General features: G+C 50.1%; 1 protein-coding gene across 1 annotated transcript in view; it reads right to left on the bottom strand.

The window, feature by feature from the left end:
* The window catches only part of PHLPP1 (PH domain and leucine rich repeat protein phosphatase 1), a 218,533-nt gene that overhangs the window by 21,334 nt on the left and 171,430 nt on the right, over positions 1-25,769 (bottom strand). Inside the window, exons 10-12 of the mRNA XM_056106973.1 lie at positions 22,597-22,752; positions 9,723-9,923; positions 7,177-7,339 (exon numbers count right to left, since the gene is read on the bottom strand). Of these exons, the coding sequence (XP_055962948.1) occupies positions 7,177-7,339; positions 9,723-9,923; positions 22,597-22,752 (520 nt within the window). The remainder of the gene's footprint in view (positions 1-7,176; positions 7,340-9,722; positions 9,924-22,596; positions 22,753-25,769) is intronic.

Below are 25,769 nucleotides of genomic sequence, written 5' to 3'. Positions count from 1 at the left end.
AGGAAGGAGGGTCTGTAGGGAGAGCTCACAGCAACTGCTCGGGGCTGGACGCCACATGGCACCCCCCCAGAGAAGGAACCCTGGAGGGAGTGCAGGAGTGGGGAGGGGAGAGTGCATTGAGAAGAGGCTGTGGCGGTGTGTCAGGCTCACTGGACACACTTTTGTTACTGTCTATTCTGACACCTGAACTTCTTATGGTTGACTAGCTACTATCTGTGATGCTGCAGAAGGCACCGAGCATGGTGGGGTGCCCAGGTACCTCGGAACTACATGAGCCAGTCTGAGCGGACCCTGTGCTTTCTGTTGTTGTTGCAACTGTTTGTTCTTGGACCACACACACCTGGCTGTGCTCAGGGGTCATTCCTGGCTCTGCATCCAGGGATCACTCCTGGCAGGGGCCCAGGAGACCCTGTGGGGTGCCATTCCCCGTGATGCTCAGCCTGCAGGTGGGGAGCTCTGGCTCAGTGCTCGGGGGCCACTAGGGCCACTGGGTAACCCCGGGGCTGGCCCCCAGGGCCTCACACATCTGAGGCAGGTGCTCTGCTGCTCCACAGACCTACCTTTGACCTCACACACATCAAAATCAAAGTGGAAGTTCTAGGGTTTAATTTTTGAAATTTTTATTAGGATTTTCTTTGCTGGTTTTTGGTTTTGGCCACACCCAGCGATGCTCAGGGGTTACTCGTGGCTCTGCACTCAGGAATCACTCCTGGTGGGGCTCAAAGGACCATATGGGATGCTGGGGATCAAAACTCAAACAGCTGCACACAAGGCAAGTGCCCTACCTGCTGCACCATCACTCGGGCCCCTAAAAGTTCTATGTTTTGATGTGAAATCTTATTTATGTATGGCTATTCAAAAATCTGTTGTCTAAATCTCATTTCAAAGAAATGGAGACATTTAGTTTTGTAAATGCTTCAGAGGACTAGTACAGGGGCTCGAGACAGGCTCCGCGGGCTGTAGTGTGCAGGAGGGGCATTTATGGCCTCAGCACCCCAGGGCCCCCGAGCACTGAGCCAGGAGTAGCCCTGGACACTGCTGGGTGGGGGCTGAGAGGGGGGCTCCCACAGCGACACCCAAAGTGGTGCTCAGGAGGCTGAAGGTCCCTCTCAGTCACGCAGGTGGGCTGGGGGCCACACCACACCTACGAGTGTTGCCACACCTACCCGTGTTCTGGGGGCCACACCTACGAGTGCTCTGGGGGCCACACAGTGCAGGCTGCCCTCACGACTACAGCCATAAGCCCCGTGCGACCTCTTTGGGCCTCATGTGTACGCCCGAGGGACTCAAGGGTAAGTGGCCAGTCTCAGGCACTGCCCATGCTCCTGGGAACTTCCCGTTCTGGTCGAGGTTATGGAAAGGAGGAACCTCTGATTTCACATTCAGAGCAACAGAAATTATATAGGGTAGAACTGCATGTAACTGTCACGAGAAAGGATCTCAAAGAAGTTCAGGCTGCAGCCTGTCATATTCCCTCGAGTCTGAACTGACCAATCTGTGTCCTGTGGGATGAAACAGCTTCAGGGCCAGGACGGTGACATCACTGTGTCCGCCACACCCTCTGCCTCCCTCTGGGATCACTCCCAGTCTCCAGGGTTCCTTCCCCTGGCGCTTTCAGGGGGCGGGGATGGGGGTTGGCCCTAAAGTTCTCAGGATGCCCAGGGCGATTCCTGACAATATCCAGTTGGCTCGGCACAGCCTGCAGGAAGGCCCCATGACTGAGTAGCCGGGCCTGTGCTCCTGCCCTGAGGGGCTGGCCTGGACCCTCAGGGAAACACTGTCAGAAAATCCAGAGTCACTGTCCTCATCCCAGAACCACGGTGATGACGGAGGCTGGACTCTGGGCTTGCCAGCGCTGGGACCTAGATGACCTTTGAAGTGTCCGAGGCAAACTGGTCGCTGATCTGTCTCCATTTTCATTTCCTATATCTGCGGAAATGAAACCTTTTCTCTCCTCATCTCTCACCCGGCACTTTAGTCCTGCTCCTATCACTGTGTCTCTTTCTCACCTCACTTAAGGAACAACGACACACCGGGCTGGACTCCCAGGAATGGTTGTTCTCTTGCAGCTATTGTTCTCAGGAGTGTGACACAGTAAAAATACTTTATTCCACTGCTCAATGGAAACAACATGGATTCTGGAGACGCACTGACCCAGCGGACCCTGGTGAGTTTGATGCTGCAGAGCACACACAAGGAACGATTCTTCTTAAGTTTTTAAAACATTTAAAAAGATGCTCTTCATGGAAATAAATTCACACAAAAAGTAGGAAAACAATGAAACAGGCATCAAGATGCCGCGGGAACATGGAAAGTTTGATAAAAAGAAGTTGTCAACAGGGTGTTAAGTGAAAAGAGATTTCTTTCACCATAATGGCACACACTTAACCTATGCGTGAACTTGAACCCAGGGGCTGGAGCGTGTGTTTTGCACGCAGGAGAGCCCTAGGTTCTCTCCCCAATATTACACTGTCCTCCGAGCGTGCTGGGGATGAGCCCCCAGCGCTAGGCAGGGGGCCCCTAAGCACTGCTGGGTGAGGTTCTCCGAGAAGGTACAAAATTCAAAATGTTCGAACAAGTCACTAGATGGAAACGGCCCCACGGGGAGCTGGGGATTGTAGTGAGGATCTCCCGGGAGCACAGTAGCACTGTGATGGCTTCCGAGGGGGTCAGTGGACAGATGCCCGAGGCAGGGAGTGAGTGCCTTGCTCCTGGCTCCCTCCTGTAGGATTCGTCAGTGACACCTTCCTCTAGAGCCTCCGTGAGTTTACCTGTCTCCCACCCATTCTGGAAGCAGAACAGACTTTGTTATCAAATAGTCTGTTCTGTTATCAAATATCGTCCCCCTCCCGAGATACAGGACTAGGGATAAGAGGTTGTTGGAAGCGCTCAACAACTGTGAAGACAGATAATAAGGAATAAAAGCATCAGGACTCTGATCCGACCGGGGCTCAAGGGAAACTGTGAAAAGTCCATTTCATGTTGTTCCACCTTCCTGCCCAATAGAGGCGCTCTACATGCCAATAGGTGGGGGAAAAGACAGAGATACATAAACAAGTTAAGAAATATACTGTGTGGGGCTGGAGCGATAGCACAGCGGGGAGGGCCTTTGCCCTGCACGCGGCCGACCCAGGTTCGATTCCCAGCATCCCATATGGTCCTCCGAGTACTGCCAGGAGTAATTCCTGAGTCTAGAGCCAGGAGTAACCCTGTGCAACACTGGGTGTGACCCAAAAAGGAAAAAAAAAACACTGTAGCACCTGTAGCTTTATGTGTTTTAGTAACTGTTTATCCTTTTAAATAACGATTGGCTTTAAAGCTTTGATAACAAAGTCGTAAGAATTTTTCTATGATATCTTTTTTTCCTTAATATGGGGGTTGGGCAGGGTGGGGGGGGGTCACAGTCAGTGATACTCAGGGATTACTTCTGGCTCTGCACTCAGGAATTACAACCAGCAGTGCTTGGGGGACCACATGGATGCCGGGGATCAAACCTGGGTCAGCCATGTCTACGGCAAATTCTCTCCCTGCTGTACTATCGCTCCAGCCCCTTTTTCTTTAATGCCTTAAGAGACTCCTGGCAGACAATGAGCTAGTTAAATATACATGATCTTAACCCTCTTTAAATTATGCTATCTGCTAAGTTTTTTAATGGCCATGATCTCATTACCTCTTATGAAATACTTTATAATTATTATTTTAAAGAAGCAATGTGAATATAACCTATAACTACTAACTCAACAGAGGCTTGAGCATTTCTACTTGAATACATTAAAAACACATTCTAAGGGAGTCATGGCAATAGTACAGCAGGGAGGGCATCTGCTTTGCAATTGGCCAGCCTGGGTTTGGTCCTTGGCAGCTCGCATGGTCCCCTGAGCACCACCAGGAGTAAACCCTGAATGTAGGGGAAGGAGTAAGCCTCAAGCACTGTCATTTATTTATTTATCAATAAACAAAAATTTCTAAAACATAAAGTAGGGCTGGAGCGATAGTCCAGTGGGTAGGGCACTTGTCCTGCACACGGCCAACTGAGGTTCAATCCCCAACACCCCCAGATGACCCCCCGAGCCTACCAGGAGTGATTCCTGAGTGCAGAGCCAGGAGTAACCCCTGAGCACTGCCGGGTGTGGCCCCAAAACAAAACAAAAGACAAACTAAATAGGTAAAAATAAAATAAAATAAAAATATGCTGTAGGTAGTAAGGGAACTGGCAATCACTGGAACTGCTTGGCAAAGGCCCTGAGTATTCAACTGCTCCGGCCCCTAAAGCCAGTCACCATCTCCTGAGACTGTCACAGAACTGAGCTTTCCTTGGGGGTGAGTGGGCAGCTTGGGGGGGGGGGGTCCCGGGACAGGTCAGGAGCAGGCAGTGGTGATGGGTGTTCAATGATGGATGCACTTAAAGTATTCCCAGTTTTATAACTCCTGGTACTTCCATAAAAAGGAGTTTAAAAATCATGGTTCAGGACTCAGTTCTCAGTAACAACTTTCAGAGGCATATTATCACGAGAGGCACCAGGAATCATCTGTTAGTTGGTTTAAATGTGTTAAAGGACTAATACCACAACCGAAAAGAGCCTTAGATGGGACCCAAGAGGTAGTACAATGGCTAAGGCGCTTGCCTTGCACGCAGCCAACCTAGGTCTGAACCCTGAGCACGGCCCAGAGTGATCCTGGTCACAGAGTCAGCAGTGAGCCCTGAGCACAGCCACGTATGACACAGACCTCCCCACCAAAAATTTCTTATCTAAGTCTAAACCGCCGAGAACAGTCCAGCCAGGGCACACACAGCATTTACACTTTAGTTCGTAAGAGGAGCTTGATACTGCTCCCCCTCCTCCGCCCCAGAAAAGAGCCAATAAAATCCTGATCGACTGGAACTGGGGGAGATGGGCAGGAAATACCGAACGCTGGTAATGAAAATACGAAGATCGAGGAGCTCGGATACAAAAGTCAGGGAGTCAAGAAGGGAAGCCGCTCTCAAACATCTCAACATCAATCCCAGACGGAGTTTAGAAGGCCAAGAGTATGTGCGCTGTGTGCCGGTGTCCTGGGTTTGAGTCTCCGCATCACAGGGTCCCCTGAACACTGCTAGGCTGTCAGCTGCGGCCCCCAAACAACGCACGCAATCAAGTACGCATGCGTGCTCCTGCCCCCACCGTGACACCCCTCTTCAAGCCCCAAGACTAGGGGGTGAAACTCGAAAAGAACCTGTGAAGCGGAGAGCAAAGAAAGAATCCACGGAAGCGGGAGGCTGGCCGAGCACAGAGCCCGGGGGCAGGACGGGTTCCGGGAGAGAATCTATTTCTCACCCGGCAAGACTCGTGTTCTGGCGACACGGGCCACACCTGAGGAGTTTCTGTGCCCATCTCCTCCTCCACCCGGACTTTCCGGGGATACGTAAAAGCACCTGGTGTGGAAGGAAGCGTTAATGCAGCACAGAGCACCAAGTCTGAAAGTCTAAGCAGTTGGCCTGTGAGCGCCGGACGGGAGACCTGTCCAGGCCCTGCGCCCAAGCAAGGGGCAGATGAGACACCGCACAGCTGACCGCTTCCCTGAGGCCAAGAAGCATTCGCCGGGCCAAGGGGGTTCCTAGATTTTATTGACCATCAGTCGAATCAGCCCCTCCACGCGTCGCCGCAGCGGACTAGATGGAGGATGCAGCTAAGTTCTGTGGCTTTTTCACCGTGGGCCACACTCGTTTCGAATGGTTTATGTGTCAAATTTTAATTTTCTCCTCACGACAAGCCTAGAAAGGAACTATTCCGTGCCCCTCCTGCTGTCTACGGAAATGGGGGAGGTTCCGTGACCCTTAGCTGGGATCCGAGTTAAGTCTGTGGCGCCACTTTAACCACCCGAGAGGTTGCCGTGTAGACAGCGAGGGGACAGTTTTCCTTAAACGTAGAACACGTGCTCAGAAATGCCGCGCTGATATAGAAGGCGGCCGCAGATTCAAAGTCAAGTCCTTTATGGCTTGAAGTATACATGCACACAGAGAAGCATTTATCACACGGCAACCACACACATGCTGAGAGATCACTGAGAAGACGTATGCACGCTATTTAAAGAATCTTCGAGTCTCTCTACCATTTCTTAACCTGATAAATGAAGTTTCCCTCAGAAGGTGCCTAAGGGCCGAAGCGATAGTACGGCGGGTAGGGCGCTTGCCTTGCATGCAGTCGACCCGGGTTCGATTCCCAGCATCCCATACGGTCCCCTGAGCACTGCCAGGACTAATTCCTGAGTGCAGAGCCAGGAGTAACCCCTGTGCACTGCCAGGTATGACTCAAAAAGAAAACAAAAAAAAAAAGGAAAAGAAAAAAAAAGAAGGTGTCTAAAAAGCAAAAAAATGGCGGAGTAGGATGATCTTGTTCCTTTCTAGGCTGGACTGTGCTTCCAGTCTATAGGCACTTAAAACTCTTTTCCAATTAAACCCAGAGTGAATAAATTCTAAGAATTTAATACAAATGAAAAAGCATATTGCAGAGAAAGAACTTCCTGCTTTTGCACCCAAAACCCATGAATAAAAAGTGGTTAGCTGGTTTTTACTCAGTGACTCACCGTCAGCCCATCAACCCTGCCCCCACCTCCGAGAGGAGTCAGAAACTGCAGCTCGTTTCTGCCATCAGGACTTCATGTCCAGCACCTCAGTTTTTCCATCTATGAAACGGGAACCAGAGAAGCTCTGCCCAAGGTTTGGCGATAGCCATGATGGTGCGTCTAGGTGGGGGGTTATTGAGCGTGCTCTGCCGCTGGACGCTGTTTAATGAAGAGGTTGGGGCAGAAGCCTGGAGGCTGCTATTAGGGAATTCTGCAGACTGCAGCCACCTCCCCTTCAGTCTCTGGGCTCACGGCCACCCTGGAGGGAACAGGTGTCATGGCACACATGGCACAGAGCTAAGTGGATGCGTGGCAGTCTCCTGCCACAGAGCTTGTAGGGGGCGAAGATACAGAACACGATTTCGCATAACTCGGAGTCCAGTGCTCTCTGCTGGATTGACTTGGGCTCCCTTCTCCGGGATGCCGCACCCCTGCCCCTGCCCCCCAATTCTCTGCTGGCCCAAGAGTCTAGCCCGGCGACGAGGAGGAACGGGATGAGGCAACGCGCTAGAGAGAAAATACTTTTCCTCTTTCTCCTGGGACCCGCGTGTTGATGGAAGTGAGCCAGTTTACCTTGATCTCCGGGAGCTGCATCACTTCCGGGAAGACCTCGATGCAGTTGGAGTGAGCGATGACCGTGTGCATGCGCCTGCAGTTCATGATGGTGGTCGGGATGGCCTTCAGCTTGTTCCCGCTGACGTCGATCTCTTCCAGTTCCTCCAATTTGGCCATTTTACTAAAACAAACAAATAAATAAATAATCGGGGTGGGGGGGAATGATCCTAAAATAATTATAAAGTAATGTTAAAGAAAATAATACACCATGAAACTCAAAAGGGAAATGTACTGTGGTTCTCTTGTAATAGTCATTTTTAACATGACGCTTCTCACTTTTTGTTTTCTTCAAGTATCCGAATATTTCGGGGTTGGAGCGATAGCACAGCGGGTAGGGCATTTGCCTTGCATGCAGCCGAGCCAGGTTCGATTCCCAGCATCCCATATGGTCTCCCAAGCACCGCCAAGAATAATTCCTGAGTGCATGAGCCAGGAGTAACCCATGTGCATCACCGGGTGTGACCCAAAAAGTCACGGTCCTCCCGTTGTTCATCAATTTGCTCGAGCGGGCCCAGTAACGTCTCCATTTTTTGGAGACTTGTTACTGTGTTTGCCATATTGAATACGTCACGGGTAGCTTGCCAGGCTTTGCCATGCAGGTGAGATACTCTTGGTAGCTTACCGGGCTCTCCGAGAGGGGCGGAGGAATCGAACTCGGGTCGGCCATGTTGGCTGCGTGCAAGGCAAACGCCCTACCCGCTGTGCTACTGCTCCAGCCTGACCCCCCCCCCCCCAAAAAGTATCTGAGTATTTAAATATCTTTCCTGGGGCCAGAGCCATAGTACAGTGAAGAGGGTGCTTGTCTTGCACACGGCCAACCCGGGTTCAATCCTCAGCATCCATAGGGTCCCCCGAGCACTGTCAGGTGTAATTACTGAGTGCAGAGCCAGGAAGAAACCCCAAGCATCACTGGGTGTGACCCAAAAAGCAAAAATAAAATAAATAAAATAAAAGGTAAACAAATATCTTCCCTATGACAAAATATATACAATTAACTCCTACTCTTCACCCTGATAAGAAACAACCCAGGGAAATGGAGCCAGAGAGCCAGGACGGCAGGGAGGGTTCCTGCCCTGTCTGCAAACAGCCGGGGTTGGATCCCCGAAGTCCCATACGGTCCCTTGAGCCCTCCAGGAGTGATTCCTGAGAGCAGAGCAACCAGGGGAACTCCCAGGTGTGGCCCCCAAACCACACAAAGACAGGAAATAAATGGACAAGACAAAAATACCGGAAAGCGTGGGTGTCTTTTTCCTCCCTTGGCTGCCCATGGGTGATCCGCCCCCAAGCGGTCACTGTGCTGTGGACCTTCTTCCTTGGGCTTTCGATCAGACCCCAGTGAGGAGGACAAACGCTAATGACACAGCACTGGCGTAAATCCTACACAGATTTAGCTCGAGGCCATACAGTACTCCCCCACATAAAAAAATTTAAACACAATTAAAAATAGAACCTTTCTCGCTCCCTAAGTTCTAAGGAGCTGCTGCGTCTATCTAGGGCTGCGAGGGCCGGGTTTGATGCGAGGCCCCACACGGGCCCACTTTTGTAGCTTGGGAGCTGATTGACTCCAGATGATAGTACCTCCTGGACATCTGCTCTCCCGACTTAAGCCTCAGTTGCCCTTACTTCCTAGATCCCCAAAAGCAGGGTCCCCACGAGGGTAAAACAGCACTGAAGGTGTGTTTCTCCTCTCCTTATAGGTTTGCCCTTCCCCCTCCACCGCCTCCAGGAGGGAGCCCCAAATACCAAGCGGGACGTAGCCCTTAAGCACCCTTGAGTGTAGTCCTCCCAAAGAAAAACCAAATGAAACACACCGGCCAAATAACATAGTTTATCGGGGGCTGGAGCAACAGTATAGCCGGTAGGGTATTTGCCTTGCACGTGGCTGACCCAGGGTTTGATTCCCAGTATCCCATATCCCCGAGCATCGCCAGGAGTTATTCCTGAGTGCAAAGCCAGGAGTAACCTCTGAGCATCGCTGGGTGTGACCCATAAAAAGCAAAAGAAAAAAAAAAGAAGATAGCTTATTGATTTTTAATGATACCTCAAGTTTTTTTTTAGAGTAACAGACTGTCACCGTCCTCCCGTTGTTCATCGATTTGCTTGAGAGGGCCCAGTAACGTCTCCATTTTGAGACTTGTTGTTACTGTGTTTGGCATATTGAATACGTCATGGGTAGCTTGCCAGGCTTTGCCGTGCGGACGGGATATTCTCGGTAGCTTGCCGGGCTCTCTGAGAGGGGCGGAGGAATCAAACCCGGAATCAAACCCGGCTCGGCAGGGCTGGCTGCGTGCAAGGCAAACGCCCTACCGCTGTGCTATCACTCCGATTTTTAAGATCTTAGAAAATCCTAGTTGAGTGTGTCCCTGAGTTCAGGGGAACGAATACATCCTGCCTTAGGGGAAGGGTGATTCTGGCTGAGTTCAGTGATAACTGAGGACAGGTTGCTGTCAGCTGAGGCCGTTTCTCGAGAGACAGAGCACCCGCCCACGCTCAGCCTCCCTTACCTGGCCGGGAAGCTGTGGAGGCGGTTGAAGGCCATGTGCAGGATCTTCAGGTGGGGGTGTCCCGTGAGCAAGGGCACACACTTGTCCGTCAGGTGGTTGTTGGTCAGATATAACTCCTGCAGGATGCTGCTCGTCTCCTCCGAGAGCGTGGCCGGAGGAAGGGTTTCCAGTTTGTTGGCAGAGGCATTCAGGAATCTCAGGCTACAACAACAAAATCCAACAAAATCCTGCTGGTAAGCCAGAACTTGAGTGCTGAAACCTCCACAAAGTCCTGACACCCCCACCAAGTCCTGAAATCTGGCATTGGCCAAATGGCCAAATTCAAGCCTAACTCTGCTATCCACGAGGAGCACTCGAACCTAATTTGTGGATGATGCGTTCATTACAAAGAGATAGATCTCAAATTGTATGGAACCATAAAGCCAATTTTAAAAGCTTTTTTTTTTTTTGCCTTTTGGGTCACACCTTGCAATGCACAGAGGTTACTCCTGGTTTATGCAACTCAGGAATTACTCCTGGCGGTGCTCAGGGGACCATATCGATGCTGGGAATCAAACCCGGGTTGGCTGAGTGCAAGGCAAACGCCCTACCTGCTGTGCTATCGCTCCAGCCCCCTAAAAGCTCTTATTTTTTGATGAAGCAAGTGGGCATGAGATCACAACATTCCTAAATCACTCAGTGACAAAATCTTTTTTGGTGTAATATCCAAATGCCTGGCATACGTTAGAGCGGCAGGAGCTAATGTGGTCTACACTGTAATGAAGAAGCACTATACAGCAGTGAAAATGAAGAACCACATCCACATTCATTAATTAACAGCGTGAATTTAACAAGTATTGGGCGACAGAAGCCCGATACAGGGCCATGAGGAACGGGACTGAACTCCACGTGCACAAAATTTAGAAAGAGCAGATCTACGCGACATAGAAGCGGGCATGTGACAGTGCTAGACTCTGAGAAAATTCACAAGTGCTACACGTAAAACTTGGCCCCTTAAAAAAAAAAAGATAAAAAGACCAATTAAAGTCTTTAAATAATTGCAGAATAAAAAATCTTGGCCCCTTTTCTGTATTTATATTAAACTTTGAAAATTCTTACATTAAAATGAAAATAAGATATGTATGTTACTAGCCATTCAAACAACCGCAGGGTCAATGAATAAAATGTATTATGTTTTTACCCCTGGGAGTCTGTGCCAGGCTATTTTCACTTGGGGTGCCCCAGAGGGGTGCAGGTGAGAGCCCCTCCCCGCCCCAAGGGACCCAGTCCCGGCAGCCAACCTCTACTACCCAACCGCCGCCACACTCCCTACTCATTTTCCATAATTACCACACCATATTTGATAAATATATATATATATATATAGAGAGAGAGAGAGAGAGAGAGAGGCCCTCCCGTTGATCATCGATTTGCTCGAGCGGGCCCAGTAACGTCTCCATTGGAGACTTTGTTGTTAGAGAAAGAGAGAGAGAGAGTTCGGAAGAGCCTCATGCATGAAGGTACCAGCAGAGGAACCCAGGGCGTAGATCTTCAAGCCTGTTCGGATTGGGACTGGGGCCTCCTCCACCCAGATCCCCCATCTTCCAGTATGTAGCATTACACCCACCAACGGCCCCCGGCGCCGTCTAATCCCATCAACGGCCAAGACCCAGAAACTATAAAACCCTGTTCCCGGAAGCACGCAGCCTCACACGCGGCCACGTGAAATCTTATCATCTAGTTCTTACTCTGGAGAACCTGGCAGGTTACCAGAAGTATCCTGCCCACACAGCAGAGTCTGGCAAACTCCCCGTGGCGTATTCAATATGCCAAAAACCAGTAACAATGATGGGTCTCATTCTCCTGACCCTGAAAGAAACTCGAATGTGGCACTTTTTAAAATCTCAGGGCTAGGACAAAGGAGACGTTACTGGGGTCTGCTCGAGGCAATCGATGAACAACAGGATGACAGTGATACAGTGAGATATATATATATGTATATATATATGTATATATATATGTATATATATATATATATATATATATATATAAATGCCTCTCAATATGCCTCTCAGAGACCGTAAGTATCCCACCCGCATGGCAGAGGAGCCTGGCAAACTGGCCGTGGTGTATTCGATGTGCCCAAACAGTAAGAATGGCGGGTCTCACTCCCCTGATCCTGAAAGAGCCTCCAATATGTTGGGAAAGATGAGTAAGGAGAGGCTGCTAAAATCTCAGGCTGGGAGGAATAGAGGCGTTACTGGTGCCCGCTCCAGTAAAATCGAAGACCAACAGGATGACAGTGATAACAGTGACACAGTGATGTTTTTATGCTTCAGGCAAGTGAGACTGTCAAAATCCCTGTAATCCTCCCACACTTTTGGTGTAACAGTGAATAAATACATAAATACAAAAGGCTGGAAAACTGAAAGGGACTCCTGCTGAGATCTGCAATCAGGTTCCAATTCACAGGGGAGGGGAGAGAGAGGAGGGGAGGGGAGGGAGACAGTGTGCGAATCAGAGGGGTGAACCAACAGCATCTCCACAGACTGCGTGTTACACCAGGGCATCACAGCAACCGAAACACCCAACGACCCAAGGCCAAATTAGCAACGTCAGAGCCGCCTCTTCTCCACACCTGGAAACGCCCTGTTGATCAACTGCCATTCTCGGCTTTCCGAATCCCCCAAGTCGGAAACTTACTTTCTGCATTCAGTCCAGAGTTATTATGCCACACGCAAGGAACAACAAATAATAAAGTGTTTCTTATAAAGAACGGATATAGAATGCCAGGTACAAGTCAGTTTTAATCTGGAACCAAAAGATGATGGTATTCAGGAATTATCACTAGGATTGTCATTTCATGCTCTCAATCCACTAATTTAGTAAGTACTCCTCAACCCTGCCCCCACCCGGCCCCCCATACTTATTTATACACCTCCCACCCCCCCACTACTATCTGAGGAAAAGTGCTTCCCTAAAATAGAACATTTTCCATTAAAGAAACACGTATTCCGTTGACATTTAAAAAAAAAAAAGGGAAGTTAGAAAAGAGCCGTACAGACCATAAATAGTCATGGGAAATTACAGTCGCGTGTGCTGAGAGGAAAATAAAGGGCATTACACACAGCTCCTGAAATGGTTTGGAACCAGGAAGGAAATCAGTTTGGGCACCATCGTCCTTTATTTTATGAGTCTGTTTCCTCGTGTCACCCGATTTAAGTACTCTGTGAGGCATTTCTTCCGCAGATAATTGGAGAAACTTGAAATGCATGTCCCTACAACATCATGAACTGGGGTTGGCTGGAAGACTGACAAGCTCATTAAAATCCAATTCTCAAGGAAACGCGACGACAGTCGAAAGCGGGGAGAGGAATGAACTCAGGAGCGTGCACAGGCTTGGGGGGCACGAGGGAGACAGACGGCTGCTTTGAAAGGAAAACGGACTGGCAAGGGCTGGCTCCTTGGAGAGCCACGGCTAGGGCTTGCCCACCCCCCACTGATGAAGGAAGATAAGGGGAGGCTCCCTGGGCTGAGGACACTCTTTGGGAGGAATAAGGGGACAAAGACGTCCTAGGGCCGCCCTTCTGGTAACTGAAGCTGCAGGGAGACAGCACAGGTGGGCCCAGAGGGATCCCCCGAACTCCTGAGAACGAACCGAGAACCCCGGTATCCTGGTCAGCAGCCAAAAAAAAAAGGTAAACCGCTGAAATCAAGAATTCTGAGAATGGTCCTGGGAAACGTAAATTCAATACTCCTCCCCTTACAAAGAAAACTCGGGGCTAGAGCGACAACACAGCAGGGAGGGCATTTGCCTTGCATGCGTCCGACCCAGGTTCGATTCCCAGCACCCCATATGTGTGTCCCCCCCACCCCCAGCACTGCCAGGAGTGACTTCTGAGTTGCAGAGCCAGGAATAACCCCTGTGCATTGCGGGTGTGACCCAAAAAGCAAAAAAAAAAAGAAAAAAAAAAAAAAGGGAAACTCTTGGCCCTCGGCTTCACAATGTTTCAGGAGACAAAAGAAACTGATCGTTGTGGTGTGAGTGGTACCCTTCCACTGGTACCAGTGGCTACTTGAACACTGCAAACATTCTCGAGGACGGAAAACAGTGGGACGGAGTCACAGGGTGGGCGTCTGAGTCTATTCCTTTCAAAACCTCGCCCAAAGCTAAAATCCTGAGACCCGTTTAGTCTCCGTCTCCCTCGAAGGGTCTGGAAAGATAGCAGATCCTGCTCGGAGAGCAAAGACGCTTCATCCGCGATGAGGCCTCCACTTAGCAGGTGGTGGCCACACGCTCTTTCCTGATTTCTCTTGCACCGGGTGCAAGGTCAGCCAGCCCTGGTCCACCTCTGGCATCAGATCGGGTACCACCAGGAATGATGCCTGAGCACAGAGCCAGAAGCAGCCCAAAGCAATGCCAGGCACCAGGCCTGGTGGTACACCCATGACAGATGCATCATAAACACAAAGAACTGAATTCAAAGCCTTACGAAACCAGACTTACCCGTACCTGCTTCCACTGAGACTTCCTATCACTTCTAATTTTCAAAAGCCACTAGAATCACTATCATACATCCTTCATTTGTTTTGAACGACGATCACGACCATCCTGTTCTTCATCAATTGCCTTGAGCAGGCCCCAGTAATGTCTCCTTCGTCCTAGCCCTGAGATTTTTTTAAAAAGTGCCATATTCAAGGCTCTTTCAGGGTTAGGAGAATGAGACCCATCAATGTTACTGGTATTTGGCACATTGGGTACGCCACGGGGAGTTTGCCAGACTCTGCCGTGTGGGCAGGTTACATTCAGTAGCCTGCCAGTTTGTTAAAAAAAAAAAAGAGTTCTGAAAAAAAAAAAAATCACAGTTACTGCCTAGTAAAATCACCTACCAGTGGGGACTCCAAGGGAAGCTCAAGTCCAGACACTCTAATACTCTTTCCCAGAGTGGGTGACGCCATCCCCGGGAACGCTGGAAGCAGCGATATTCTCGGGTGCATCGGGGGCATTTTCTGTGTATTCCCTTAAAGAAGGTCTATTTTCAAAATGCTACTCATCCCAAGAAGGGGGTGTTGAACTTAAGAACCTCTGGTCTGAACAAACCTCTAAACGATTATTTTGGAAGAACTGGAAACCTTCCTGGCTTATTTAAAAAGTTCATCCACATTTACAGAGTAAACAGAGAAAAGAACTGGTGAACAAGAATCAAAAAAGAACTCACATTTAAAACTCAGCCTAGGGGCTGGAGAGACAGTGCAGCTGGGAAGGACCCCGCCTTGCATGCAGTTCCCCAGCACCGAATATGGTCCGTGAGCCCCATCAGGAGGGATCCCTGAGCACCGAGCCGAGAGTAAGCCCTGAGCACAGCTGGATGTGCCCCCTAAACCAAAGATACAGTTAAGAACTAACAGCGATAGAATACTCAATCTATAACTCTCACAAATCACAAATCATCCTATTAATCGTCGATTGCCTCGAGCAGGCCCCAGTAACGTCTCCTTCATCCTAGCCCTGAGATTATATTCAAGGCTCTTTAGGAGAATGAGACCCATCATTGTTACTGGTATTTGGCATATTGGGTACGACACAGGGAGTTTGCCAGACTCTGCCGTGTGGGCAGGCTACATTCGGTAGGTAGCCTGCCAGTTTGTCCAAAGTAGGAATGAGATAATAAGCTGTCATAATGGGATGTCGCGCAGCTGCGAATGCGGCCGCGCGGTTCTGGGAGCTGGTTTTTATAGTCTCTGAGTCTTGGCCATTGATGGGATTACACGGCGCCAGGGGGCCAGGTGGTGGGTGTGACCCCCGCCTACTGGAATTTGGAGGATCTGGGTGGAGGATGCTTGGCCCCAATCCGAGTAGGCTTGGAGATCTCGGCCCCGGAACCTGCGTGACTTTGTCCCTCTGCCAGTACCTTCATGTTTGTGGAGAGTGGTCTCAGCATGGTGGTGGCTGGTCCTGGAGGTCTTTGGCTGCCGGAGCCCTGGTCGGGGCGGGGAGGAAAGCTCAACCCGCTCCCCTCCAAGGGGCCCCAGCAGCAAGGACAGTCAGGCAGGGGCAGGAGACTAATATAACTCTAATGCAAATTTAATCAATTGTTCCACTAATGCCCTCTGGTCAGGAACAACGCAATGCATCTTGTGACTCCTCCTGATCATTCTTTTTCAGTCTCAATGTTCTTACCTTTTAAGAAGTGTTAGATATGATTATTTGAGACGGTCTCTCAGTACAAGGTCATTTGACAGTTTGTCACCCTTGACACGAAGGGATTGTTTCTGGGAAGAAATCTACAGAAGCTGGGTGAAAGAGACAGCTCAAAGGGCTGAAGCACAGGCTCTGCACACAGGACCGGGGTTGGATCCCTGGGGCCTCACATATGCCCCTGCGCTCCGAAGTCAGGCATGTCCCTCCCCCTTCCTCGTCCCATACACACAGATGTGATGTGCTTTTCTGAAACCAAGTTCAGTATGGGTACGGTCACAAAATTACAGAAGTTAAGATTTCAGAGGACTGGCAAGTTCAATCAATAGAACTGAGACAAAGGTTGGCGTCTCCAAGTTCCATAGATAATATGGCAGAGTGGTTCTCAGTTGCCTGTGGACTGAGGCCGACGGGGTTTTCAATGCCTGGGCTGCAGTCGGGAGCCGGTGTTGAGGTGTGGGAAGGTAGGTAGCAAAGTGGATCTGGGTGCTTTGGACGCATGGCTTTGAGAAACACAGTTCTCACTCTAGTGTGACACATCCGGCATCACAAGACCACAAGACAGCGGCCTTCCTTCCCTTCGTGGGGGAACAACAAAAATCCGTCCTGTAGGTGACTTAGCTCTCGAGAATGCCAGAAACATGCCTGCCGAACGAGCCAGATGTCAGGGTCAGTTGATGACACGCTCCCAAATTTTCTGTTCTTCCAGTCCCCTTGATATTTACACACGTCCCGTCTGAGTCACTGAAACGTCTGGTCTGTGATATGACTAAGACTCTGGCGATATTTAATAATTACCACGGGCTTCATGCGTGCATCACCCCCCCCAACTCCGCCCCCTGAAAAGACCTTGCACTGCTCCACTGGGATGGAAACAGACCCCCAGGGCCGCCGAGAGCAGAGCCCTGAAGTCCCTTTTCCGAGCCCATGGGGTTCTGTTCTTTGGGACCCCCCAACCCCCTTGCATGGGGAGAAGCTGCATGTGCTGAGTGTCCAGATGTGAGGCAGCCGAGGGTGGGCTGGGCCGAGATCCCGGCAAGAACAGAAGGACGGCGCCCCCTCATTCCTCCACCGAGGTGACCCGTTCCGTGCAGAACCGTGGCCCCCACCCTGGTCCATCTGCTGATGAGGCGATGAATTCTTTTCGGTGGGGGGAGGAGGTTCCAGAAAGCAAGCACCAAACTCCCAGCAAGACAAGCAGCACAGTAGGGGCTTGAGGCTGGTGAAGACCCAGGTGAGTCTCTGACAATTCCGCCCCCCTCCCCCGCCCCCCGAGAAGCAGACTCTTCGCTGGGCACTAGATACGGCTCAGTCGCCCTCTCGAAATAGATGGTCCAGCAGGTGTCCAGACTGGCCACAGCTTTCGAGCTTCCAGTGGAAAGTTGGTAAGAATGAAACAATGGTCTCAAAGATGAGCATGGAGGGCAAATGTGAAGACTGAAATTGCTAACGTAAGATATAAGAACTCTAGGGCCTGAGAGACAGTAAGTACAGGGGGGTTAAGGTACCTACCAAGCGGTTGGGGTGGGGTGGACCCCTGGCCCACAAGGCCCCTCGAGCACAGAGTCAGGAGCCGGCCCTGAGCACCTGGCACACCCTCCCCGCCTCCATCCCACCAAAAGACAATTTAGATAAAGCCTAAAGTTTTCAGAGGAAGATAAATGATATTACTTAAGGTCATTCATTTACAGCAGTCTGCCCGCTTTGATTTGGTTAACAAATAATAAACTCCTAATATAGGGTAAAGCCATTACTAGGTATAATTCTAAAGTTCTGATAAATAAGAGCCAGTATGATACCATTAAAACCATGACATTGATTTGGGCAGGTAAGATTAAGCGCTGAGGAAAATCCCCAGGGAGAATTCAAGTCTAGTCAAGGGCTCTCTGTTCAATAACTCGTTTTTCTGACAGTTCTCTTGCAGCTTCAAAACACAAGGGCTACTTAGAGCATAAAACGAACTGACATTTTTAACTACAAAGACTCGTATCCAGGACTTCTCTGTTGCATAACCCAACACAGAACTGGCAAGAGTGATGTGTTACCACACACGAAAAGTGTTTGAAAAATGAAGCATCTATGTGTTTTAAAAACCTGTATTACAGATCAAACTAAACAGAAGAGCAGAGCCTCAGTGCCGGACGCTGTCTGCCATACACACACACACACACACACACACACACACACACACACACACACACACCTCGGTAGCACAGTACGAAAGTCCTTCAGACAAGGACCAGAACCGAAAAGCAGTCCTATGGCTCTTCTGCTTTTCCTTCCTGAAACCTACATTTCACTATGAATTACTGTTTGTTATTTTAAACTGCATTAGACTGTGATGCTCTTGAGAGTAATCGCAATGTTTATTCGGCTTTCAACCCCTTTCCACTCCCAGCACAGAGACTTACACATGAAGATCAGGTAAGTGTTGGCGGCACTGAACTAAAACAACTCACACCTGAAAACCAGGATGCCGAAGGCAGTCACAGATCCCCAGAGGCCTTCTTTATAGTCTAAACTTCACACTCGCTGGGTAGAATGGCTCGCACAACTGTCAGTATTTGCTCACTCCTTCTCTGAAAGGCATCAATCAAACATGCAGTACTCTCCACTTCCCTGAATGGCAACGAGACCCAACAGAGGTGATGGGTTCCGCACGGCCTCCATCCTAACCTCACCTGCCCCAGGGAACCAAACCTCTTTCCTCTGATCCCACCATAAGACCAGCTGCCGCACTGTGAAGATCTCTCTCTGTCTCTCTGTCTCTCTCCCCCCACCCCCCCACCTTTGGGTCACACCTGGTGATGCTCAGGGGCTCCTCCTGGCTCTGCACTCAGGACTCACTCCTGGCAGTGCTCGGGGTACCATAGAGGATGCAGAGGATCGAACCTGCATCAGCTGCATGCAAGGCAAATGCCCCCCTCCCCGCCCCCCCCGGCCCCCGTACTACCACTCCGGCCCATGAGATGCGGCTCTTAGACTGGGAAGATAAAGACGCTGGAACAGACCTTCTTGTAAAAGTTCCTTCCTTCGACCTTTCTGGCACTTCGCTCTTCCCTGGTAAGAGCCACGCTCTGCAGGTGGGAGGAGGGCGAGCTCCCTTCACCCCCAGACCTGCCCCCTGCTCTGGGAGCTGCTGGTCCCACTCTCGGGGGTCCCTGGCACCACAGCCATATGTCATCTCCAGCGTGGGACTAAGTGTGTTCCTGGCACTCAGGACGACCCCTGGGAAGAGCAGCCACGCGGAGCAGGAAGAGGGGAACTGCAGATAAGTAAAAGATGTTGGCTCCGTCTCTGCTCCCCACAATCCTCACATGGCAAAGCCCACAGAGCCGCAGAAGCTGCCGGGTTCCCTGGCCATAGGCGCCGGCTCCACGGGGGTGGTCGGTTCCGCACAGGCCCACCTGCGGGGACCTCAGAAGCTGCTACCTCAAGGGGCCCCACACCCTCACGCTGGGCCCAGCCGATGGTGCTCTCCATAACGGCGACATCCCCCAGTGCCTCGGACAGGTGCTACACTTTCCGTGTGGCGTCACGAGATTCATGCCATCCTTCCTTTCCTGCCCTACAGGCCCCAGCTGGGAACTGCACAGAATACAGAGCAGGGAACGACGGGCCCTGGGCCCAGCACATGTCACCACCAAGGCTCCGGTCAGCATCGTGGCGAATAGCCTGAAAGACAGAGGCCCACAGAAATCACCTGAAGCCCGAACACCGTCTCCTCGACAATAACGTGGGCCCTTCACGAGGCATGTTCTGACGTGCATCAGGGAGGGCAATGCCCACGTCCTGACTGATTTACTAGGGGATGGAAAACTACAGGACCACCTTATTTAGATCAAGTCCTCAGAAGTGGACAGAGAATGAGCATTATTCACTGGGCATCCCAGCATGAATAACCTGCTCTACTCTATCAAGGCTTTGTCTCGACTCAACAATGGCTTGATGTCAGACTCCCGAAACCTAAATCCAGCTGTTTCTCTAGACCTGGAGAAGATGCAGTGAAAGTTTGTTATAAAACTGAGTTCAAATTTTGCCTCGTTAGTCTTATGGGGGGAATCCCCCTGCCAGGCTGCAGTATAACTTACAACTGTCTACAGGAGAAGAAGTCAATTCTATGTTATTTCTAACATCAAAAAGGACCTGCCAAGTTCCCCCAACCTACACATCGTACTCAGATGTGATGGTCAGGGCAAGGCTGGTGCTTTCAGTGACCTTTATTTATTTATTTATTTATTTTTTGGGTCACACCCAGCGATGCACAGGGGTTACTCTTGGCTCTGTACTCAGGAATTACTCCTGGTGGTGCTCAGGGGACCATATGGGATGCTGGGACTTGAACCCGGGTCAGCTGCGTGCAAGGCAAACGCCCTACCCGCTGTGTTATTGCTCCCAGCCCCAGCTTCCAGTGACCTTTAAACACTGATTTTTTTTTTTGGTACAGGGAATTATACATCACTGGTCAATTATAAAATCACCCATTTTTTCTCACAGCCCAATTATTTCTCAAAATTTTCCAGTAAGAATTCATTGCAACTCTTCTTTTCCTTTTTGTTTTGAACCAAAGGAATCAAACCAACAGCTTCATACTCGTAAGGAAAGAGTTCCACCCATGAGCTACATGCTTGGTCCTTAATTACTACTCATTGATAGGTATTTGTGGAGTATCTTATTTATTCCAGGTACAGCACACGACGCTGAAGGTAACACGATGATGAAGACATAGTCACTAAAGCAACCAATGAAAGAGAAATCGAGGTCGGAGCAAGTATAGCAGGTAGGGCACTTGACTTGTACACGGTCGATCCGGATTCAATCCCCGGCTCCAAACATGCTCCCCTGAGTACCGCCAGGAGTGATTCCTGAGTGAGAGCCAGGAATAAGCCCTGAGCACTGCCTAATGTGGCCCCAAATAGAAACAAAACAAATAAAAACAGTCACTGGACTCCAGAACATTTTGACTTAAGAGCGGAAGAGACAAGTAACCCAGAAATTATAACGCAGCATGTGATGAGTACTCTGACAGGAATAAGCACGGGGAATTCGAGGACACGTGGGGACACCGGGGTATCTAATGTAGTGCAGGAGAATCAGTCCTATTTTACACACATTTGCTGAAATCACAGTTGCTGAAAGGAATTTTATATAGGATTGTATATTTAGATACACACGTTTTTACGGGCTATTCCCAACAATGCTCACCCAGATGAAGCGACAGTTTGACAGGCACATGCTCCATCCTAGTCCTCAGCTTTGTGCCTGTATGTACTTTTTTTTTTTATTACTATTTTGGTTTTGGGGCCACACCCTGCCGTGTTCAGGGCTTGCTCCCGACTCGATTCAAGAATAACTTCTGGCGGGGTTCGGAGACCATATGCGGTGCTGGAAACAGATGTGAGGCCAGTCATGTGAGACCGTCAATCTCTCAGTGCCTGCACCATCTCTCCAGCTCCTTCGAGTTTATGTTAAAAGATCCGTCATTCAGAGAGAGAGAGAGAGAGAGAGAGAGAGAGAGAGAGAAAGGGAGGGAGGGAGGGAGGGAGGGAGAAATGGAAGGAGAGAGGGAGGAAAAGAGGGAGGGAGGGAGAAGGAGGAAGGAAGTAAGAGAGAGAAGGAGAGAAAGGGAGGAAGGGAGGGAGGAATGGAAGGAGGAAGGGAGGAAGAGAAAGGGAGGGAGGAAGGGAGGGAGGAGAGGAAGGAGGAATGGAGGAAGAGAGAGAGAGAGAAGGAAAGTGCCTGCTACAGAGAGAGGCTTCGGGCAGGGTGGCAGGTGGGAAACTGGGGACAGTGGTGGCGGGAAGTGGACACTGTCAGCGAGGTCCATTTTATCCTAAGCTGCGCTAAATGTCGGCTCCTTCGTACCATCTCTCAGTTACGGTCCCTGGCAGCACAGGTGACGGTGCTCCAGGTAAGAAGGCGCTGAAGCATCGGACACAGGGTTCAGAGGGGCTCCGAGGAGGACCGGATGGCCCAAAGCATGCAAGTGCCGAGAGTCACCAGCAGCTCTTTGAAACAGGAGGCGCTGCATGTGGTAATTCCTCTTAGAAAACAACTCGTCGATGGCTTTAACTATAACCTCCCCCAGCTCCAAGTACAAGAACATATTCAGAAAGCAGTATCTGGCTTGTCTGCTTCTTCAAAGCAAAGTTTATTCACACGTGAGGGGAAAGCTGTGTCGAGAGAAGGACGGGTTCCAAACCCAGCCAAGGGGCTGGAGCGACAGCACGGCGGCGAGGGCGTTTGCCTTGCACGCGGCCAACCCGGGTTCGATTCCCAGCATCCCATATGGTCTCCTGAGCACCGCCAGGAGTAACTCCTGAGTGCAGAGCCAGGAGTGACCCCTGTGAAATGCCGGGTGTGACCCAAAAAGCAAAAGCAAAAAAAAAAAAAATCCCAACCAAACATGAGAACAACGGTGCAAATGTGAGGAAAAGTGCCCGGGCTCACTCTACGGCACCAACACCCTAGAGTAGGAACTGAGTGAGAGTCTGCCCGATGGGGAGGGGGTCTGAGCCGGCACCAAGGGCTCTGGGCAGGCACGACACTCACCCCCCTTGGACTGGCCCAATGCCGCGAGCATCACCCCGCCCCCGTCTCCTGGGGGCCGGGTCCCCACTAAAGGTCAGTCCCACGGGGCGCACCCTCCTGAGCGTGGCATCCCCGACCAGGCGTTCGCGATGGAGGGGCTTGTACCTGTCGGCCTTCATCAGCAGGCCGGGCGGCAGCTCCGCGAGCTGGTTGTGCTGCACGTCCAGCACCTCCACCGACGTCCTCTCCAGCCTCTCGGGCAGCCGCTGCAGCTGGTTGTGGCCCGCCAGGAGCTTCCGGAGGCTGCTGTTACAGAAGAGGCTGCATGGGGAGACAGCAGGGGGGCGAGTTACTGGGGGAACCAGAGGGGAGAGTCAGAAGCAGACGCGGGCCGGGCGGGGTGGAGAACACGCCTGGCAGGGAGGAAGGAGAGGAAGGAGGCCCTGGGCCTGACGCTGGCTGCTGTATTGCTCCTGCCCGGCCATCAGAACAGCCCACATCACTGCAGCAAACAACAGAAATATCAGAAGCAGGCAGACGTTTAATATCCTCCCTCCCTCAGACCGTCAACTCATTCTGAGCATCTGCAACCTTGTTTTAACGACTTTGGCCCCAATTTCTGTACTTGCCATATATATACAAATATATATATATATTTATGAAATGTTTGAACCTGCGGTTCCTCTCGCACTGATGAAAGGGACTCCGCACCAGGCTGTGGGGCAGGTGAGAGTCCACCCCAGCCCAAGGGACCCGGCCCCGGCAGCTGAAGTCCACTACCCAACCACCGCCACGCTCCAGGCTGCTTTCCTGTGCGGCCGCACGACATGTTATAAGACATTTCCTACCCATTTATGCCTCTCGGAGAGCCCGGCAAGCTACCGAGAGTATCCCGCCCGCACGGGGCAGAACCTGGCAAGCTCCCCGTGGCGTATTCGATATGCCAAACACAGTAACATCAAGTCTCATGATGGAGACGTTACTGGGCCCACTCGAGCAAATCGATGAACAATGGGAGGACGGGGCTACAGTGCAGTGCTACTGCAACTATCAAAACTAGATTATTTGCTCATGAAGATGCCGGCACCCAGTCTCACCCGTGTGAAACCACACGCCACCTATTCCATATCCTGGCATGACAGAATTCGCAAGTTCAGTTATTCACCTTTCGTTTGGTGTTTGAGCCACACCTGGCGGAGTTCAGGGCCGACTCCTGGCTCTGTGCTCAGAGATCACTCCCGCTGGTGCCGGAGGGGGCGGGGGGGGGGGGGGGACGACAGTCTGTGCCAGGGACCCAATAGGGCCAGCCCTGTGCGAGGCAGGTGCCCTGCCCGCTGCACTCTGCATCCAGCCCCAGCAGGATGCAGGCCGAACCATCCCCTCTTCTTTCTGTGCTGGGAAGGTAGCTCAAGGCCTCACACACAGGGAGTATCTGCTCCGTCACAGTGATAACCCCCGTCCCTGGGCTTTGCCGGCCGAGAGGCCAATGTGTGAAGACGGATAATCCAGGGGAGTTAGATTATTTCCCCTGTCACTTCAATAGTGCAGGATTTGCTGTACGATTTTTCTCTCTTATTGGGCCTGCAGTTTAGAATTCCTGGAGGGTAGAATGGGGTTATTTATCATTTATATGCTCTTTCTCTCTCTGTCTCTGCCTCTCTCTCCCCCTCACCCCCCGAGATAACTAATAATTCATCAGAAATTCATTATTATGGTTTGCCATTCAAGCCTGTTTTCCCTTGAATATGTATCTCACTTGCTTGTCTGTTTCTTTGCTCTCTGCCTTCACTCTTGAACACATTTTCTTTCTCTCCTCTCCTAACTTCCTAAGTAAGCTTCAGGAAAAGCTACCTTGCTTCACTTAAAAAAACAAACTTTTCTTTCATATACTATTCTTTTCCTTTTAATACGCTTCTACTTTTAACTACTAAATTCTCTTTTGCCAAATTCTTCACACACATTAAACACAGTTTTAAATCAACTTCTAATGAATCACTGTCTTGTCTAGATATTAGATCCATGACAGGATGATACAAAATTTACAGCGAAATGTCACCATGAGAAAGCAAAGCAGAATGTTATTTGTCCCACCTGTTAAAATACACAGATAAATGCTCTTTAACTCCTTGACAACAGCACATGTAAAGTTTGCTTGGCATAGTATTTGTTTAGTTTTTTTTTTAAAAGCCTCTACCAATGCAAAGCAAACCAAAGATTAGTTTTAGTGCTGCGGACAAGTTGGACAAGTATATTACTTTGTATTGATAGTGCGTGTTTATGTGTGTGTCTTTGTGTGTGTGAGTGTGTGTGTTACTGTTGGGTTAGAGAGACTGAATAGAGAAACCAAAAAGAAAGACAACAGCAAAGATTTCATTCTTTCGTTCAATCAAACTTTCCCGTACTAGTGGTGGCCTGTAGGATACCACTGTTTTGTCCTTCCTGCATAGCCTCAGGTAGTTGAGGTTTATTGGGTTGCTCCCATCACAGTGCTCCCATTCCTCTGTGTTTATTTGTAACTTTCTTTGTGCTCTGTTGACTTGTAAATATTGTTTTCCTCTTCTCCACAGTCCAATAACTTATCAACATATCAATACTAGCTATTTTTGTATGGACACAGTAAGAGATACCATTGAGACTTGTAGGGCAGCTCTCCTGGGAACATCTTGCCACAGACTCAGACTATAGTGCTCAGGCCAGATTAATCATTCCTAACCTTAGCAGGGTCCGAATCTAGTTATTATCTTTTGGATCATGACAGCATTTATCCATGCCCAAGCTCTTAACTTACAGTTAAGTTTTTACAGTGGCCCCTTTTTATTTTTGGTGTCTTCCCTGTAAAGGGTCTTTCTCTTGCATGCAGGAGGCTGGGTTCAGCTTGCATACATACATGTGTGCACGTGAGCGTGTGGACGCACACAACATGCACACGCACGTACGCACACACACACACACACACACACACACACAGTCCACAGGGCGTATCATCATCAACGTCTTCTCTTGATAACTGTGATGGACCATTATCTGGGTCACCTAAATGCTCACTCAACAAAACTCAAAAGCAGAAGAAATTTCCACATGAATTGAACTAAGGGTGAGTGTATGCCTAAGGAACAAGGTAAAATTAATAAAATTTTCCAGGGAATGGAAAAATATAATGCAGGTTTCTTGTTACTCAATAAAAACATAAATGCAAGGCTATCTTTTATAAAAAAAAAAAAAGTTTACTAGCGGCTCCACTTCAGAAGACAAAAAGGGAATGTCGAGACAGTCAGGCAAGGTGCTGGGTTGCACGAGGCAGACCTAGTCAGACCCCAGCGCCACGGGGACTCCTGAGC

The sequence above is a fragment of the Sorex fumeus genome, unplaced genomic scaffold (assembly GCF_029834395.1).
Source record: "Sorex fumeus unplaced genomic scaffold, SorFum_2.1 ptg000151l, whole genome shotgun sequence".
Classification (NCBI taxonomy): domain Eukaryota; kingdom Metazoa; phylum Chordata; class Mammalia; order Eulipotyphla; family Soricidae; genus Sorex; species Sorex fumeus.
The sequence above is the reverse complement of the archived record's forward strand: the minus strand, read 5'-3'. Positions and strand labels throughout refer to the sequence as shown.